At 34.2% G+C, this 18,845-nt stretch overlaps 1 protein-coding gene across 1 annotated transcript in view; it reads left to right on the top strand.

Annotated features, from left to right (window-relative positions):
- Positions 1 to 18,845, top strand: part of sema3c (sema domain, immunoglobulin domain (Ig), short basic domain, secreted, (semaphorin) 3C) — an 88,985-nt gene that overhangs the window by 7,305 nt on the left and 62,835 nt on the right. The window contains exon 2 of the mRNA XM_056455556.1: positions 3,243 to 3,406. Coding sequence (XP_056311531.1) covers positions 3,274 to 3,406 — 133 coding nt within the window. The 5' untranslated portion in view covers positions 3,243 to 3,273. The remainder of the gene's footprint in view (positions 1 to 3,242; positions 3,407 to 18,845) is intronic.

The raw sequence follows: 18,845 nt of genomic DNA, 5'->3' as shown, positions 1-18,845 counted from the left end.
TTGGCACACTTTGGGCCCATTAGTACCAATTGAACATCGTGTGAATGCCACAGCCTACCTGAGTATTGTTGCAGACCATGTCCATTCCTTTATGACCACAGTGTACCCATCTTCTGATGGTTTCTTCCAGCAGGATAATGTGCCATGTCATAAAGCACAAAACATCTCAGATTGGTTACTTGAACAAGACAATGAGTTCACTGTAATCAAATGGCCTCCACAGTCACCAGATCTCAATCTAATAGAGCACCTTGGGATGTGGTGGAACGGGAGATTCGCATCATGGATGTGCAGCTGACAAACCTGCAGAAACTGCATGATGTACCTTGTTGAATCTATGCCACGAAGGATTAAGGCAGCTCTGAAGGCAAAAGGGGGTCCAACTCGGTACTAGTAAGGTGTACCTAATAAAGTGGCCGGTGAGTGTATATTAGCTATCATTTTATATACATATTTAAATATGGCCATATATCAATATTTTAAATGGGATTACACTAGAATAAAAACCTCAATTTAAAAAAAAAAAGTGGTATTTGTTGCTGAAAAAAGCATTGATGCAATGGAACAACATTGAGCAATTGAAAGACACACTTCTGGTCAAAAGGACAAAAATATGCATTATTTTAGCAATGATGTTCAACAGACTTTCAAAATAATAAATTTCTAGTACAGTAACTAGTTTTGCCACAAAAATAGCCAAACAAAGAAAAGACCACCTTAGCACCTTGATCTTCCAAAAAAAAAAAAAAAAACGTTTTCGGTGCGAGATGCCGAAAAAGTCAATAAGACACATCAATCTCCTCTATACAGCAGATTCCAGATATTCAAGCTGTGCACCCTACCTGGTGTCTTCCTTGACATGCATGCATTTGTGCTGACAGTGAACACACCCTGCGCAGGGAGCTCAAACCTCACTGAGTCAGACATACACTGCAGATGCCTTGTACAAAGTTCCTATCAATCTTTCACATCATTCATGTATAAGACATGAGCTCAGAGACTGCTCTATTCTTACTTTCCTCTTTGTCCTTCTGCACTCTCGGCTACAAAACAAACATATTATTAATATATAATTATGAACCACACGCATTCTTATTTTCCAAGAGTGTCCTGGTCAGAAAAGGCTGTCTGTTCTCCCTGGAGCATGAAACAAGAGTTTTTTAAAGAGGAAATCAAACTTCTCCTCATGTATTATTGAACTACTGTTGTCCCATATTAGAGAAGAGAAACACAGGGGAACATCCATGCATTTTTTGCCAGAAGTAAAAGCAATTTTTTATTTATTTGTAATTTTTTTTGCACTACCCCTACCCTGATATTCCTCACAATGCACTTGTGCAAAGGTAAAGTAATGACTCAAGCTGGACAGGAGCCATTGTTTATATGATACTGGTTGATATCATGATTGAGTGGATCAATGTCATGGCACTTTCTCAGCACTAATTAACTAAAAGGTTAACAGGAGGCCTTTAGGGAAAATGCTTTCAAGCATAACTTATGACATAACTGGTAAAATATGTGTTTTAACTGGCTGCTTTTGAAGCATTGTTGATTTAGCACTATATCACAAGACATTTTACCAGGAAAGTGGCTAATGTCTCAAATTCAAAACATGTTGAACTTTTAAAGGAATGTTGTGGGTTCAATACAAGTTGAGTTGATTGTGCGGTATGATGTACTGTACTGTAGTATCTTTCCAAATTCTTTATTACACATGCTACAATGCATTTCTAATGGAAGTCTATTGGGGAGGACACTGTGGAAGAGTTAAAAGCAAAAATGTTCGGTTAAAAAGGTCATCCTAACAGATCTATGGAAAAATGTGCATTATTTGGGATACAATGTTAAATAAATAACCCATGTGCAACTGCGATTACTGACACTGCTTGTGATTAGACAGTTACATCACAAAGCTTTACAAGTTTACGTTAAACAAGCATTTGTTAAGTGTTATTGATTGCACATTGTGACAATGTTCATTTTTTGCATTTATTTGGTATTATCTGGTCGTGCAGATTATAAGAAAACTAATTATAACATCCATTGTAAAAGTTTTGTTTATAAACGTTTCTTCTATAATGAGCATTTTTCTCAGCCTCTGATGTTTTTGTTTAATTATTTTACTTTAAAGGCATTAAAACAATGGTCTCAAACGCAATTCCTGGAGGGCCGTAGCTCTGCATAGTTTAGCTTCAACCACCTCCGACTCACACCTGTTTAATAGTGTCTAGTAGTCTTGAACACCTTGATTAGTTTGATCAGCTGTGTTTGATAAGAATTGGAGCAAAACTGTGCAGAGCTAATGCCCTTCAGGAATCAAGTGTGAGACCTATGCATAAAAAGAAACTTATTCTTTGCACTAACTGATTAGCTTACCTACAAACTAGACGTTGAAAAGTAACAATTTTAGAAGAAAATTTCAGATGGCACTAAGAACACTTCACAATGTAATTTAAATCTAAATTAGTAAATTATATTTAACTATTTTTTCAAACCAAGTGTAGTGTTAATATGCGATAATCCACAGAGCATGTTATATGCAAGTTATTGCATAAGACTTCATATGGTAGTGTTCATATATCATATATTATTCACATATTGTAACAATGCAATTGCAGAAACATGCTATTTACATGCTATAATTTGTTAGAAGCATGTTAGCTTGCCATGCTATAAATAGACTAATCCATGTTTGAACATATTAGTGACTTGCATTCATGGTAAGAACATGGTATTCCTGCTAAAAACACGTTCATTCACGCTAGCAACTTGTTGTTTTGTTTTACATGCTAATTTTGGTTGAAATATGTTGATACCACATGAAATCTCATGTTAAATATTCTAACAACAAGCTAATTCCTGCTGGCAACATGTTAATTCATGTTAGAAGCATGCTAGTGCCATGCCAATACATGCTAGCAGCATGCTATTCAGGCTAAAAACTTACTAACTTATTCAGGCTAATTAATGCTAAAAACATGCCATTTTATCTAGTTCAAAACTAAAATCTAGATATCCTTTGTAATGTTGCATCTAAAAAACAAATCTTGATTCAGGATTGTTTTTGATTTACTTTTTTAACTGGAATATAAAGCATAAACAATTAATAATATGAGCTAAAGAGTAACCCACCTCTGCCCTCAAACTGCATTTATCTACATCTCTCAGTATACTTTTTAAGTCTCCTTACTCCTCAGCAGGCCTGTTTTGTCCTTCACATTTCCTTCACCTTATCTCCGCAGGTGGGCTGGTCCGGGAGTCTCCTCAGCAGTCATGGGGAGGTCAGGAGTGATCTGGGTTTGTCCACTGGGGACGAGTGTTCAGCTGTTCCTTCTCCTCGGCCTCTGTGTCTCCAGCATTCATGCTCTTTCTTCGCAGCAGCCGCGAGTCTTCCTGCCATTTCAAGGTAAGAATGGTCAATGTCATGCTCCAATCAAATCATTTCCTTTCAGATGGGGGTCACTTTAAATCACAAGAACACTTCCTGATGTTTTGAAGGTGGCAAAGCTGGGTGACATATAACATGCTTACAGTATGTGATAACATCATGCCCCTTTTTTAGTGAGGTCACTTCCTTTGAAAACTTTTCATTGAGTGTGTTATAAAACAGACCAAGGCCTCTAATTGTCCTCAACACTTTTGATCACTGTTATGAGCTTTGAATGTGCTGCTTTGATGATATTATAATGTTCAACATTGCTAAGATTGTCTAAAATAAAATTTAAAAATTGGTATATCTGATTGATTGATTGGTTTATTGGTTGGTTGGTTGATTGATGGATTGATTGGTTGGTTGGTTATTTGGTTGGTTGGTTGGTTGATTTATTGGTTGATTGGTTATTTGGTTGGTTGGTTGATGGAATGATTACTTTCTGGCTTCACAATGTTATTAAAATCTCAAATTAGAGCACTAGATGAATTAATGAACAAATTATTGAACTAAATAATTTTTTGATTTATTTACTTCTGAATCACGCTAGAGTCAAACAATTCAGATTAAAGCTCAGATTTTTAAATGATTATTTCATTTTTATTCAGATCTGCAGATGGTTTAATGCTCTTTAGTTATAATTTTGACATATAATGTATGATTTTGGTTGTTAATAATATATCCATAAAAGAACATAAAGCATACAGTATATATACACATATAAATATAAATATAAATATAAATATATATATATATATATATATATATATATATATATATATATATATATATATATATATATATATATATATATATATATATATATATATATATATATATATATATATGTATATGTGTTTGAAACATTATCTGTAGGTGCTAACTCAAGAATAATGTTCCCATGACTTTGATCAGTCTAATGGAAATGGCTGTGCTGGTCTGGTATCAGATGTCGAGAGAGATCTATCCTCTGATATGCTGTAGCAAACATTTAATATAGTCGAGTAAGGAGATGAGTGCTGTGTCAGGGCATAAGGATACCAGTTGCTTGGCTTGCTGGGAAAATTTGATCACTTTAAGGAGATTTTCTCATCTGAATGGATCTTTGTGCAACCTTGACAGGTATCCCAATGGATTCAGGAATACAGAGCAATGTCATGACTAATAAATGTTAGCATTTGAAATATTGAAGAGGAAACCTTCTTAAAAAGCTTTTTTAAAACTGGGTATGGGTGAAATGGTGGCTCAGTGGTTAGCACTGTCGCCTCCCAGCAAGAAGGTCACTGGTTCGAGCCCCGGCTGGGCCAGTTTGCATTTCTGTGTGGAGTGTTTGTGTGGGTTTCGTCCGGGTGCTCCGGTTTACCCCACAGTCCAAAGACGTGCGCTTTAGGTGAATTGAATAAACTAAATTGCCCGTAGTGTATGTGTGTGAATAAGTGTGTATGGGTGTTTCCCAGTGATGGGTTGCAACTGGAAGGATATTGTAAGTTGTCGGTTCATTCCGCTGTGGCACCCCTGATAAATAAAGGGACTAAGGTGAAGGAAAATTAATGATTGAATGAATGAATGAATAAAACTGTGTGTGCAACCAAATAAAACGGTGCTTGACAGTGCAGCACTGGTTTATTAGGCTGGTTTATTAACACAATAAAATAACCTAGCCTTGAGGTGATTCATGCTTGAATGAATGTTTTTATGCATTGAAAGCCTATGTTACAGTTTAGCTATATCTTTAAGATAAAACATTGCAGATTTACAAATGTTTGAGATGTGGCCTTCAAATGACAGTTTGCTATAAAGGACAAGGATCTAACAAAACATCCAGCCATACCTAGGAAATATTAATGTTTTTGCATGAGAAGGCTTTAGGTCAAATAACAATTTTTATTTATAATATTAAATTTAGTACAAATAAATTACTAGAAACATACAACCTAAAATATCAACTTTGCACTTGGTGAGTTTTGTTATTTAATATGTTTAATTGAGTCTAGATGAAAAGAGATCACAAAACTAATTCAGTGTTAGGGTTAGAGCACGTATAAAATAAAAAGCAATGATCCGAGAACTAAGCATTGTGGTACTCTATTTTAAACTTGTGATAGATTCAACACCTCTTCATTTACTACCACAAATTGATAACAATCAGAAAGGTATCAAATGTTCAGCTCTTTTTTCAAGAATTTCATTGGTCACACTTTATTTTGATGGTCCGTTTGTTGAATTTAAGTTACATGGCATCTACATGCCAACTAATTCTTATTAGATTATAAGTAGACTATTGGCGTTAGGGTTATGATTAGTGTAAGTTGACATGTACTTGCAAAGTTTGTAATAGTCAGTTAAATATCTTATGAAGGAGCAGAATCAACAGATATTAAGCAAACAGTCTACTAATACTCAAATGGACCATCAAAATAAAGTGTTATTATTTCATTTTCTGTTTTTAAACATCTAGTAAGTTACGCTAACATGTCTGGTTAGGCTATATATGGTGGACATTTGCTTCTTGTCAAACTGGTCCATATGCTTTCCAGCTCTCCTATTTCTTTCAATCCAGTTTTTGGCCTAATTTATCATTCTGTTTCTTCTCCTTAGTTTTCCAGCACATTCCCTAGTTCAGTCATTCATCTATGTCTTATGTGCTGAAAAGAAGCAGTGGGAAGCTTCCTAATGGCGACATAAGTAGTGTCAGAGGACTGTGCCATGGAAAAAGTCAGCTCAGACTGAAAACATTCAGCAATTGTTCTCCTTCTTTCTGAATAAGGCCACGTAACACACTCTATTTGCTACAAGTGGAATTTCCAACTTCAATATACCATAAAAAATATGGAGAATACCATTTTTAATTCCACAGCATATATTCAAATTACAAAATTTATGTACATCTAAAAGGGATAGCTCATACAAAAATTTGGTCATTTACATTTTTATTTATGTTTTTTTTTGTTCTAGTGAATACAAAAGAAGATAGTTTGATGTTGGAAATGTTGGAAAATGGTAACCATTGACTTTTATAGTATTTGTTTTTCCTACTATGGATTCCAGGGGTAACCATTTATCAACATTCTTCACACTGTAACATTTGCTGGGTTACCCACAATTCCTCCATGTTGTCCCAACACAAACTGATTAAGTTAACTTAATTGTTTTCCCAAATTTACTGGGTTGAACATAAAACAATTAAGTTGTCCCCAAAAAATTGTTTTTGACTGCCAGTGTTGCCAGTCATAGCAGATTTTTTCCAGCCCAAAAGCAGTCAAAAACCCGCCCAAACACACAAACCCCCCCCCCCCCCCCCCCCCCAAAATATTAGATCAAGATTTAATTGAATTTATTGTATATATATCAAGATTAACCTAGTTACTTTAACTGTCAAATTTTCAACCATACAGCAAGGAACACCAGCAGTCACAGAACCACAACATAACTGGATCACATCGAAACACTGTCCCCCTCTCACCCACACATGGCACTTATTGTTGTGTGGACTACACTACCTATAGGAGTAAGTTTTACTTTCAAAATAGGGTGTAAATTCATCCTATTTGGCGTTTTAAATTGTTTTAAACATAATTAAGTGCTGCTTGTCAAGCAGACAATGCTTCTATGTTAGTCCTTAATGTCAATTGCGAAAAAATTATCAATAACTTTTATGATAAACCGCCGTGAGCTTAACTGCAGGCACTGCGTGATGCGTGTGCACGCGAAGGGGAGTCCGATTTTTAAACAACTTTCCTTCACTTCCTCTTGTGGGTGGGCCTACATGGTTTGCGCTATGGTCACTACAAACTGAATGGAGTAGAAGCACACATTTATGTTTTGTTAAATAAATTGCATTTAAATTTACGTTTCAAAACCGCCCAAATTTTGTTAACCCGCCTATATGCCATTTTTTACCCTCAAAATTAAAAATTCAAAACAGCCCAATCTGGCAACACTGTTGACTGCATTAAATCTTCTTTTAACTCAAACTCAAAAATTGTACTATTAGTCTTTTACTATTATTGTTCAGCTTTTCACTTGCTCTGTCAAATGTTTTACTGGCCCTGCTAAAAACTTATAATAAAATATAGAAGCAAAATAAAAATATGAGTTGTTTTCTTTGTTTTGATCCATGCAACAATATTAATAAATTATATCATGCTCCATTCAATAAATATCATGATCTTTATTTCCAATTATAGTATTAAAGATTTTATTAAAGCACATGAAGTAAAAACATTATTGAAGGCACATGATCAGTCAGTTATAAACAAATTAACCCAATAAAACAAACACAAAAGAGCAAGCATACAGTTGAAAACAGTGCTTAATATTTTGCAGGTCGGTCAAAAATGAATTTGCTGTTGTTAATGACCTACATTCACTTTAATAAAAGTTTTCCACAAATGTTTATTTTCACTTCAGACATAACTGACTGTACATTTGACATATATTTGGACTATCTTTTGAATTGCAAGGAAACAAGAAAACATTTGTTACTAATAAGGACATCCTAAACTGTTGAACATCACCATGCTGAAAATAATGTCTGCCAGATTTTTTCTTTCCGTTGTGCAAATCAAGCCAGTTAGCTTTTTTTTTCGAGCGCAGGTGTGGATTTGAGTAACATCTCTGGAGAAGACATTCAGTCCAGAGACCTCTGCAAATAATTAGAGTTTGAGAAATGGTTACTCTAGGTGCTATAGTGTAAATACAGAATACATCTTGATCATTGAAAAATCAGATGTGTTTTGTATTTTGCTGAATGTTTCATGGTAAACGAACGATGTAATGTATAGCTTGGGAATCCATCAACAGACACAATTTATGAGGTCCTGGTTTGTCTTCTGTGTGATTTAGACATCCCTTTAGTCCCTTAGACCTCTGGATCATTTTCCTCTTTCTTAGAGATGTGGAAGAAGACAGATGTGTAGGTTAAAGCATTGAAGCATTATAGCGAACCTGGTCTGAATAACTGGGGTGTCTGAGGAGCTCCAGTAAAAGCGCTTTATGGAGAGAGTTGGGAGTTTTGGGTGTCTCGCAAAAAAAAGAGAGAGAATAAGAGAAATGAACAACTTCAATAGTCCAGTTGAAATTGCAATTTGGTAATTAATAACGGATGTAACAAATGGCAGAATGAGTAACTAAATATTTCCCTGCTGACACATTTATTTGAACTTCATGCATTCTTCTTTAATTAACACTCCAATTTTGCGTGAATAAAATATTTTTGGAAAAGGAAAAGTCAGATTTAATCAACCTCCAACACCTCAATGTAGGTGAATAATTTTTTTAGATATATAAATCTTTCAACAACATATTTTTTATTTGTTTGTTATTGGATCTGAGGGAAAAAAGCTAAAAATAAAAATGTTTTTATTGGTTTAATTAATGACCCAACTATCAAATTCTCAAGTTCATTCCTATAAGGAACTTATTTTAAACCTCGTCTATGCCAAAAACTGTAACTAAAGGCGGCAGAAGAGAGACATAGTTCAGTCTATTTAATGATATTCTAACTAAACTAACATGTTTTGACAAATTAAACCAGTTTGGTGAAGCAAAGGTCAGTTTTGGTGTTTGGTGGTAAATTTGAGAGCGCTTCGGATCCTCAATTCACACCATAAAGTGAACTTTTGGTCACAGGACCAGACTTGCTGTCTCTGAAATTGCATTCATGCAAATGCAATGGTTTGGTGAGTGAAACTCAATAATAAACTCTGATAATGATGAATTACGTAACCAGGAAAAATAATAAACATCAGTAATTTGTAACAATAAGTAAGCTATATAATAATTGATGTCCTTTAAGTAATTTGAGAAAAAACATATTTATTTTACACAGGTCATGTCCAAAAAAAAAAAATAAAAATAAATTACTGACTGTTGTAGCCAGAATTTGATGCAAGTACATTTTATTTAGTTTAAACTTTAATGTTTGGTGTTTTTAGTTTTTTGCTTTAATTTGAATGTGAATGTCATAAAGGTGTGGAAAACGGAACTGCAGTAAGCTGTATGATCAGAGACTGGTCGGAGACACATTTTTTTGATCACTTCATGTATTGTTTGGTGATAGAGTATTGTTTTATAATTAATTTAGTTTTATATAATCTTTTATCTTAATTTATCTCAATGCATTTTTATGTTTATGTAATTACCTGTTTTATAAACAAAAGAGTTGAATGAAAGCGAATGGAGTGAAGTGCGTTTAAAAACAGCCCACAAAGCCCACAACCATACTTCTGCTATCTCAGTCAAATGGCCAGACTAGTGACTATTTAAAAAAGCAATTAATAAAAAAACATTTAAATTTTTTTTAAATGTTATTATATCTGTCAAATACTTTACATTTATTATTTTTCAAATTATCACAAATGTAACCCCTGAATCTAATACTGAAATGCAAGGAATTAATATTTTATTACAGTAATTTATAATTTATTGTATTATTTTGTATATGTATTGTATTATTTCTAAATTAAATTAAATTAAATTAAATTAAATTAAATTAAATTAAATTAAATTAAATTAAATTAAATTAAATTAAATTAAATTAAATTAAATTAAATTAAATTAAATTAAATTAAATTAAATTACATTTTACATGTTACATTTGCCAGTGTGGTGTTTATGTATTATTGTATGATTTCCAAATTAAATTAAATTAAATTAAATTAAATTAAATCTTAAATTTAATCTTAGAGAGAAGTAAATTAGACGCTACATTTGCCAATATGATGAAGTCAGCCTCGTTAATAATTTCTTCAATTAGGACACAATCACAAACAGTTGGGTGTTCCCTTGGCTCCGCATTGTGTCTGCTAATGTTTGTTTATCAGTTCTGACCTGAATCCACCCAGTCCAAAATTCAGTTTAAGCCACATTTGTGAACTTGGGCCAGGTAACACAAGCCAACACCCTTCGCAAATAAAGAAGCTTAATTGATACCCATGTTGATTTGTCAATGGGTGGGTTGTTGTGGTTTCTGGTTAACCGTCAGAAATGTGAGGCATTTAAGGAATCCTCCAGTCTATGGATAGTTTTCAGCATTTACATTTAGCCTTTAACGCAGCTTTTTCACATCACGTCTCTGACCTTTACAATGCTTTACTAGCGGTTGTCAAACTCCGTTTACATCAGCTGACAGTTCTGTTCTTTGTTATTTATACAATGATATTTAACCGCATATCGACCCAGGCAAGCAATGCATTTCATTTTGGCTTATAAAAATAGGACGCCATATCAGGGTGTTTCCGCGTCGTGATGGGAGTCATTTACAACATATTTGTACCAGTTTGCATGCATGCACAATTTTTCTCTTTCCACGGAAACACACACCACACATTTTTGTCCTTGAATTGTTTTAGTCGTACTGCAATTATGCAGCATTAAAACTCCTCCATCTTCCAGCAGGCCACAATACAGCATTTAATTGGGTTTGTGTGTGCCATATACTAACAGCGATGCCATAATTTGAGACTGTTAAGCCATCAAACATTTATGAAAATGCACACTTGGGAGCTTTCAGAAAGGCCTCATCTATGAATGCCTGATTTTTATCTTAATTATAGTCTGCTGAAAATCAAGACTAACATTTACTCAAAGCCAGTCGTGGCCTGGGTGAAACATTCTCTGAATTTTCTACCTCAGATATCACTTTGAGGATTAAACAGCGCTGACCTGAGCCAGCATCACATTCATCTGCTATAAGGTAACGTCTTTGGCATAAATCACTGTTGTGGCTGAAGCCCAGAAGTTTGATGATGAATAATCTATACAAAAGACTGAAGGTTTTACTTTGGATAGTCCTTTTACGGGTTTTTGAAGCCCCTGCACTGATACAAGTAATATGTCAGCCTGAGTATGTTAAAAAAACTGATGTTTTTGTTTTCAGAGTTTGTTAGCACAGTGCTTGCTAACAAAATCAAAATGCAACAAACAAACAAACAAACAAACAAACAAACAAACAAACAAACAAACAAACAAACAAACAAACAAACAAATGCAACAAAACCAAACTAAAGTAAACATGCCTTTCAAAAATTGCCCTGGAAATAAACTGTTAGGCAAACAAAACAAAAGCAAGGAATTAAAAAATAAATAAAAAAATCTAAACCTGAAACATAAAAGCAAGAAAATTAAGGTGCCATATACATTAACATGATTCATAAAAACATATACGTTTTGTTATGATTAAGCCTGGCATCCAGACTTTGGTAACATTTTAAAATAATAGTTCATTTGTTAATGTTAATTATTAATTAATGTATTTACTAACATGAACAAACAATAAGTAATATATTTAGAAAGGTATTTGTTCATCTTTGCTAACATTTGCTAACATCAGTTAATGTTATTTCAGTTAAGAAACGTTCATGTTAAGCTCATGTTCATGTTAACTCACTGTGCATTAATTTAAACAAGCCCAACTTCGGATTTCAATAATGTATCAGTAAATGTTGAACTATGGTTAATAAATGCGTTACAAGATTGGTCATATTTATGGTCATAAATATTTTAGTTAATATTAAGTAATGGATATTTATTTAAAAGTGTTAACAACACTTTTCCACCACCTTTGAACCACAAAAACTGAGCATTTTGAAAATGCTAAAGACCCCATTTTAGTTTGTAAATGCTGATGGTCAGTTGCAGGTCAAGTCCCACGTACACAGGTATCTTTAAAAATGAAATTTTTCCCAAAATCTCTGTCCACATGAAAAAGAAAAAATGCACTGTGTTAAAGGAATGTCAAACTAAGAGGCGATGATAAAAGCCTTTTTTGCTGGGTCACACCAAAAACAGAATTAAGTATTTGCATAACTATATTGCAAGGCAATGCAAATGTAAGAAGTGAGGTGGATTACCATCCCGCGATGCAAAGGATGCAGAATCAATGATGCAGCAGTGTTTGCCATGAACGTGCAGAGTTTGCCTCAATTGTGTCATCTGCATTTGGTGTGAACCCACCAATGTTTGCCAATGCTGATGTCATGAGTAGGTCCACACGAAATCTGCACTCAAATTTATATTTATTCGATTTTTAAATTAATTTCAAGTAATATTATTGACTAATATGAAAATGTACATATGACTTATTTATATTGTAAAGTAATATGTTCTGTCTTTTAGTAGATATATTATGTGAGAAACTTGCTTTGATTACCAAATAATTGGCTCTAATTTGATTTGCATTGTAAACATTAAATAAAAGTTAAAAAAGTATTATATTTTTTATTTTATAAACTAAGTTTTTAGTTATGATAGTCACAAAATCATTCCCCATAAATCCGCAGATTTTTTACAAAATTCTGTGCAGAAATAGCAAAAAATGTCTGGCCCTAGTCATGAGATAGTAACTACAGTACAGTTGTAGTGACTATACGACCACACTGTACGTGGAGTTTCAGAAAAACTTCACCCTGGCTGGAATATTCAGAAAGTATTGGTTTTAGTCACCTGATACTGAATTTTCATGTGTACAAACAGCTAAACCAGCTAAATGACCTTGTTTTTGTGGACAGGACCTCGTATAGATGGACTGAATTGAAAATGTTTGAAAACGGAGGCTCTCTTGACTGCTTTTCTGGACTATTGCATATTATTCCTGATATGACCATTACACGAGCTGCAAGTATGAATACTGGCAAAATATGTGAATGCCCAGTGAACATGAATGGTAACATATCATTTATTAATAGTTGGTCAGAGTCTGGACAAAGTAAATCTAACCATATCAAACCAAATGTAAACAAAACACACACAAAAAAATGTAACCCTCTACTGCACGCATTATGATAGATCTATATAAAAAATATTTGACTGTTTTTCTTTTCTTATGTAGAATAGCTTAACTTGAAGTGCTGTAAAAAAATTAGATTTTTTTTAAGGTACTTTATGATATGTTGCCATATGGCAACAACGTCCTATAGTGGATCTAACTTAGAAATTTCAAAATTTGAACTTTCCTTATAATTACTACGTTTGTTGTTTGAAATGATTTAATTGCTTTTAACACAGAACTTATAAATGACACCTTATACGTACTTTCCAACAACTGATATTCCAACAGCTATTATTCATTCCATTCTTTTTTGCTGAATATTATTGAAAACAAACATAATATTGTATTATCATGTATATAACATAAAGTAAATATAAATATTTTCTCCAGTAAATATTATAACAAATAAATAACAAGTATAGTATATTCAGATGCATCTAAATAATGTAGCTACAAGCTAACAATGTTTATATATTATTCTATATACTATACTACGCCTGTCTTATCTGCCTCAGAGCTAACTTACTTCAACTGTCTGCATCACTGCTCTTATCAAATGTCTAATCTGCATCATTCTCATGGTCACTAAAACCCTCATCTCATCCTCACTTTCATCTGCAGCAAAAGCCAGCTCTGTCCTTTTCTTCTTTCACTTACCATAGAACTTGGTGGTGCTCGCTAATACACTGTTCCCTGTATTCATATCAATTCAAAAGTAGTATTGCCATTAAAACTAGATTTTATCCATAATGCAAATGCCATTAACATGCAACTAATCAACTTGATATTACTAGCATTCATGTTGGTATTGTTTCAACTTAAAAGTTCACAGCTGGCCTTGCTAGCTAGCTAACACATGGGCACTGCTAGCAAGGTGTAAGTTAGGACGACAAGTTAGGTGGTAAGTTAGGACGATTCTAAGGGCCCATACATTTAGGGGGTCCCCAGAGACAATGTCAAGGGCCTGCTCCAACAATGCAACCACCACCGTCCCCCCACCCCCGCTCTTCACTCTTCACCCCGCGTTCTTAACCGATTCCACCTCCCCAACCTCTACACTATCAAACGTGATACACACACCCCCCAGCTGACCTCCCTTCTTCACTTGCATCCACGTTCTCAATCAACTTCCTCCCTCCCTCTACACTTTCAAATGCGATCACCCCTCCCTCCCCATACCCCCCCCTCTTCACTTTCAAGCGCGATTACCGCCCCCCACCACTCTTCACTTTCAAACGTGATCACCCCAGACCCAATCCCCCCCTTCCTCCCCTGCTCTTCACTTTCAAACGCGATAACTTGTCACAGATCTAACTTATTGCAATATCACACATTACACTATTGCACAGCAATACATTGGATCCATTTACAAAAAAACTAATCTGATACAAAAAGAGTTGTACATATGTCATCGTATGTACAACTTACTGGAGGTTATGTTTCAGATTTCTTTTGTGGATCTGACATAATTTGATCCTTTGTTTTTATTGACGTATTCAGCAACCACTCACAATAAACGCCAGTCTGTCAGAAATCACGCTACAGAAAAACACTACATGTCATGTGACTTAACCAAAGCACATCATTGGCTACACTAAGGCCTTCTCTTTCCAACAAAAAATTTGAACATTGCTCTTAAAGAAACAGTGGCAGGAAAATGAACATAAATAGCATGTTGCCATATGGCAACATCATGCGGTAGAGGCTTAAAAACAGAAATCCAACCAAGCAAAACAAAACTAAAACAATATACTTTCCATAATCAGAAAGTAATTTCAAGGCAAGCTATATGCACAAAAAATGTAATTTAAAAAAACACACCCCAAGCATAGTAACATCAATTCTTGCCTTACCAAACTGAACCAAACAATAATTTCCTGGTGCAAGAACATTGGCTACAATTTTCTTCTAGTTTGAACCAGAGGTTAGGAGGTCATTGTTAGGTCTGGTTAGGGTTAAACAGATGTCTGTTCAACTACAGACCAAGATCTACAAACCAAGTACTGTAGTTCTTTGGAGTCACAACAATGGACATTGAACACATGTAAAATATTAAGCAATGAACTTAAACTCACTGCAAATTGTTTGGGGGGTTTCCATTCTCTACAAATGACTGCAGGCTGTGTCTAGGTTAACTGTTCCAATCAAGTTAAAGCTTGGACTTCAGAGCTTGCAAAGCCATATTTGTCTTCTTTCCTGCCCTCATTTAACCTCTGTCTCTTCCTCTGCTCACCTTTCCAACCTTGGTAAATATTGCATGGAATTCTCGGTTTGCCTGCAGATACATGATCAATCTGTGTCCATCAATAGGGAGGAACAGCCTGTCATAATGGAGTTAACATGCACGTTCTGCCCTATTGATTCATGCTAATGTATTCAAGGGTAGTTCAATGTTTTCAGCTTCCAAACCTTTTATTCTGCTGTTTGCTCAAACCGTGCAGACTTTGAAAAGAATGTTGGTTTATGGTTTGAAGATTTGTAAAGCTTTTTTCCAGATGAGAGGCCAAAATTCTCAATTGCTTCAAATGAAAAAGGAAACACTGATGTAATGGAACAGACAGGGCCTTCCTGTGTTGCTTCAAGTACAAATGTGAATTTCGCTTTTAAAATGAGATGTTAGACAGCATATTTCATCTCTATTGTGTATAAATATCCCCCCAAATGTAAAAAATGTTGCCAAAAAAGCTATAATAATAACAATAACAACAATAATAATAACAACAACAATTATTATTATTATTATTATTATTATTATTATTATTATTATTGTTGTTGTTGTTGTTAATTTTGTGGCAACATTTTTTAGATTTGGGTGAGGTGGGCAGGTTCAGGGGTGAAATGTATTTTTGACAATAATAATAACAATAATAATAATAATAATAATAGCATGGTGAATAATAATCTGACAGGGTGATTTTGATTTGAAATTTGACAATATATAAAATGTCAAAATATACTTGTTTGAGAATAACATTTGTTATGATTATGGTGTAAATGTATATTTGATAAGAAAATGATAATAATAATAACTAATGATAATAATTATTATTGTTATAAATGTGTGGTTTATTAATAATACAATGCAATAATTGGAGGCTGAACCTTTTTGAGGTTCTGAGTTTAAATATGTCTTTTTGACAATTATTTGACAATTGTATTTTTTTCTGGGGTGAATATGACAACACATATGTATTTTTGACAACAAAAACAACAACAACAACAAATTATGAAAATGTGTTATATTTAATTTTTAAAAAATATTTTAATTTATATTTTAAAGTTTTTTTAGATTACTGAGAATAAGATACTGGGTGAAATATAGTGGCAAATTATAAAATGTTGGTGTTATGCTGGGTGGTGATTATGATGTAAAATGTATATTTGATAATAGTAATAATTATAATAATAATAATAATAATAATAATTATTATTATTATTATTATTATTATTATTATTATTATTTGTAATTTTTTGCAAAAAATTTTAGGTTTGAGTGAGGGTTCAGGGGTGACATGCATTTTTGACAATAATAATAATAATAATAATAATTATAATAATAATAATAATAATAATTACTATTACTGTTATTAGGGCGACGTTATTATGCTGTTGCCTCACAGCACAAAGGTCGCTGGTTCGAGCCTCAGCTGGGTGAGTCGACATTTCTGTGTGGAGTTTGCATGTTCTCCCCGCATTCGCGTAGGTTTACTCCGGGTGCTTTGGTTTCCCCCACAAGTCCAAAGACATGCGGTACAGGTGAATTGGGTAAGCTAAAAATGTCCGTATGTTTGAATGAGTGTGTATGGATGGTTCCCAGTGATGGGTTGTAGCTGGAAGGGTATCCGCTGCGTAAAACATAAGCTGGATAAGTTGGCGGCTCATTCCGCTGTGGCAACCCCAGATTAATAAAGGGACTCAGCTGAAAAGAAAATGAATAAATGAATTACTGTTATTGTTGTTATTGTTATCATTATTATAACTTTTTTCTGCAAAATTTTGAGACTGGAGGGGGTTCTGGGTTCAATGTGCAAATAAAATTAGTTTTTTTAGATTACTGAGAATGAGATGTTGGATGAAATACAGTATGACAAAACATGTCAAAGTATAACATTTTGGTATTATGCTGGGTGGTGATCATAATCTAAAATGCATGTTTGATAATCCTCATCCTCATCATCATCATAATAATAATAATAATAATAATAATAAATGGTCATACTTTTTTGTTGTCGTTGTTGTTTTTAAATGTCTCAAAAGTGTCTCGATTTTTTCCCCAAGATTTTGGGGTGAAACTGCCTATTTGAATCTGTTTTTGTAGATCCACATGCAGCAGTCAAGCGTGTGGATGTTTACGTATAAGTGAGGGAGTCTCGTGTGAAGGTGAAAGGTCACGAGAGGCCCGAGGGGGATCAGTGACAGGTGAAGATGTGGCCATGTGCTAATTAGGGCAAAGCAGCCATTAGCATGATGGGTAGTTTAACGTGTAAAGTTACAGCTCCTGTGGGAAACACGGTACTGAAACCAAGCCTGATCTGACGCAGAGACACACAGAGATACTGATAAACTTCAGTGCTGCCAAGAGAGAGACCCCAGTTGAACTCGGAGCTATTATTAATAAATGAGAATTAAAGCTGAATCTTTTCTAATCATATTTAAAGAGGAAGCACTCATTTCCTTGCTTTCTGAATTAAATCTTTGTTGTCCATTGACCTCATTTGGATCTCATTTGTACAGCAAAACTTTAACAGTAAAGAACAGTGAAGCTTTCTTTCTGCCAATTTACTAGACATGCCCAAATATTATGTTATAGCAGACAGTAAATAAACATAATGATGAATAGGAGATAAACACAGACAGACAGATATATAGACAGATATAGACAGACAGACAGACAGACAGACAGACAGACAGATCCATAGATACTATCTTTGTATCTGTTTGCCTATCTATTAGACAGACAGACAGACAGACAGACAGACAGACAGACAGACAGACAGACAGACAGACAGACAGACAGACAGACAGACAGACAGACAGACAGACAGACAGACAGACAGACAGACAGATAGATAGATAGATAGATAGATAGATAGATAGATAGATAGATAGATAGATAGATAGATAGATAGATAGATAGATAGATAGATAGATAGATAGATAGATACATAGACAGATAGGCGGGCAGACAGACAGAAAGATAGGCAGATAAATAGAAGATACATTTCATTGCCTTGTACTTGTACATGTGTGATGACAATAAAGTTGAATCTAATCTAATCTAATAAATAGACAGACAGACAGACAGACAGACAGACAGACAAACAGGCAGACAGGTAAATAAATAGAAGATAAATAGACAGACAGACAGACAAATAGGAGATAAGACAGACAAACATATAGATGTAAAAACAGACAGACAGATAGATAAATAAAAGGCAGACAGGCAGACAGACAGACAAGCAGAAAAGACAGGCATACATACATACATACATACATACATACATACATACAGACAGACAGACAGACAGACAGACAGACAGACAGACAGACAGACAGACAGACAGACAGACAGACAGACAGACAGATAAATAAATCATTATGAGATTAATAGACAGGTCGACCGACAGATAAATAAATAAAAGACAG

Source organism: Danio aesculapii, chromosome 4 (genome assembly GCF_903798145.1).
Source record: "Danio aesculapii chromosome 4, fDanAes4.1, whole genome shotgun sequence".
NCBI lineage: Eukaryota > Metazoa > Chordata > Actinopteri > Cypriniformes > Danionidae > Danio > Danio aesculapii.
The sequence above is the reverse complement of the archived record's forward strand: the minus strand, read 5'-3'. Positions and strand labels throughout refer to the sequence as shown.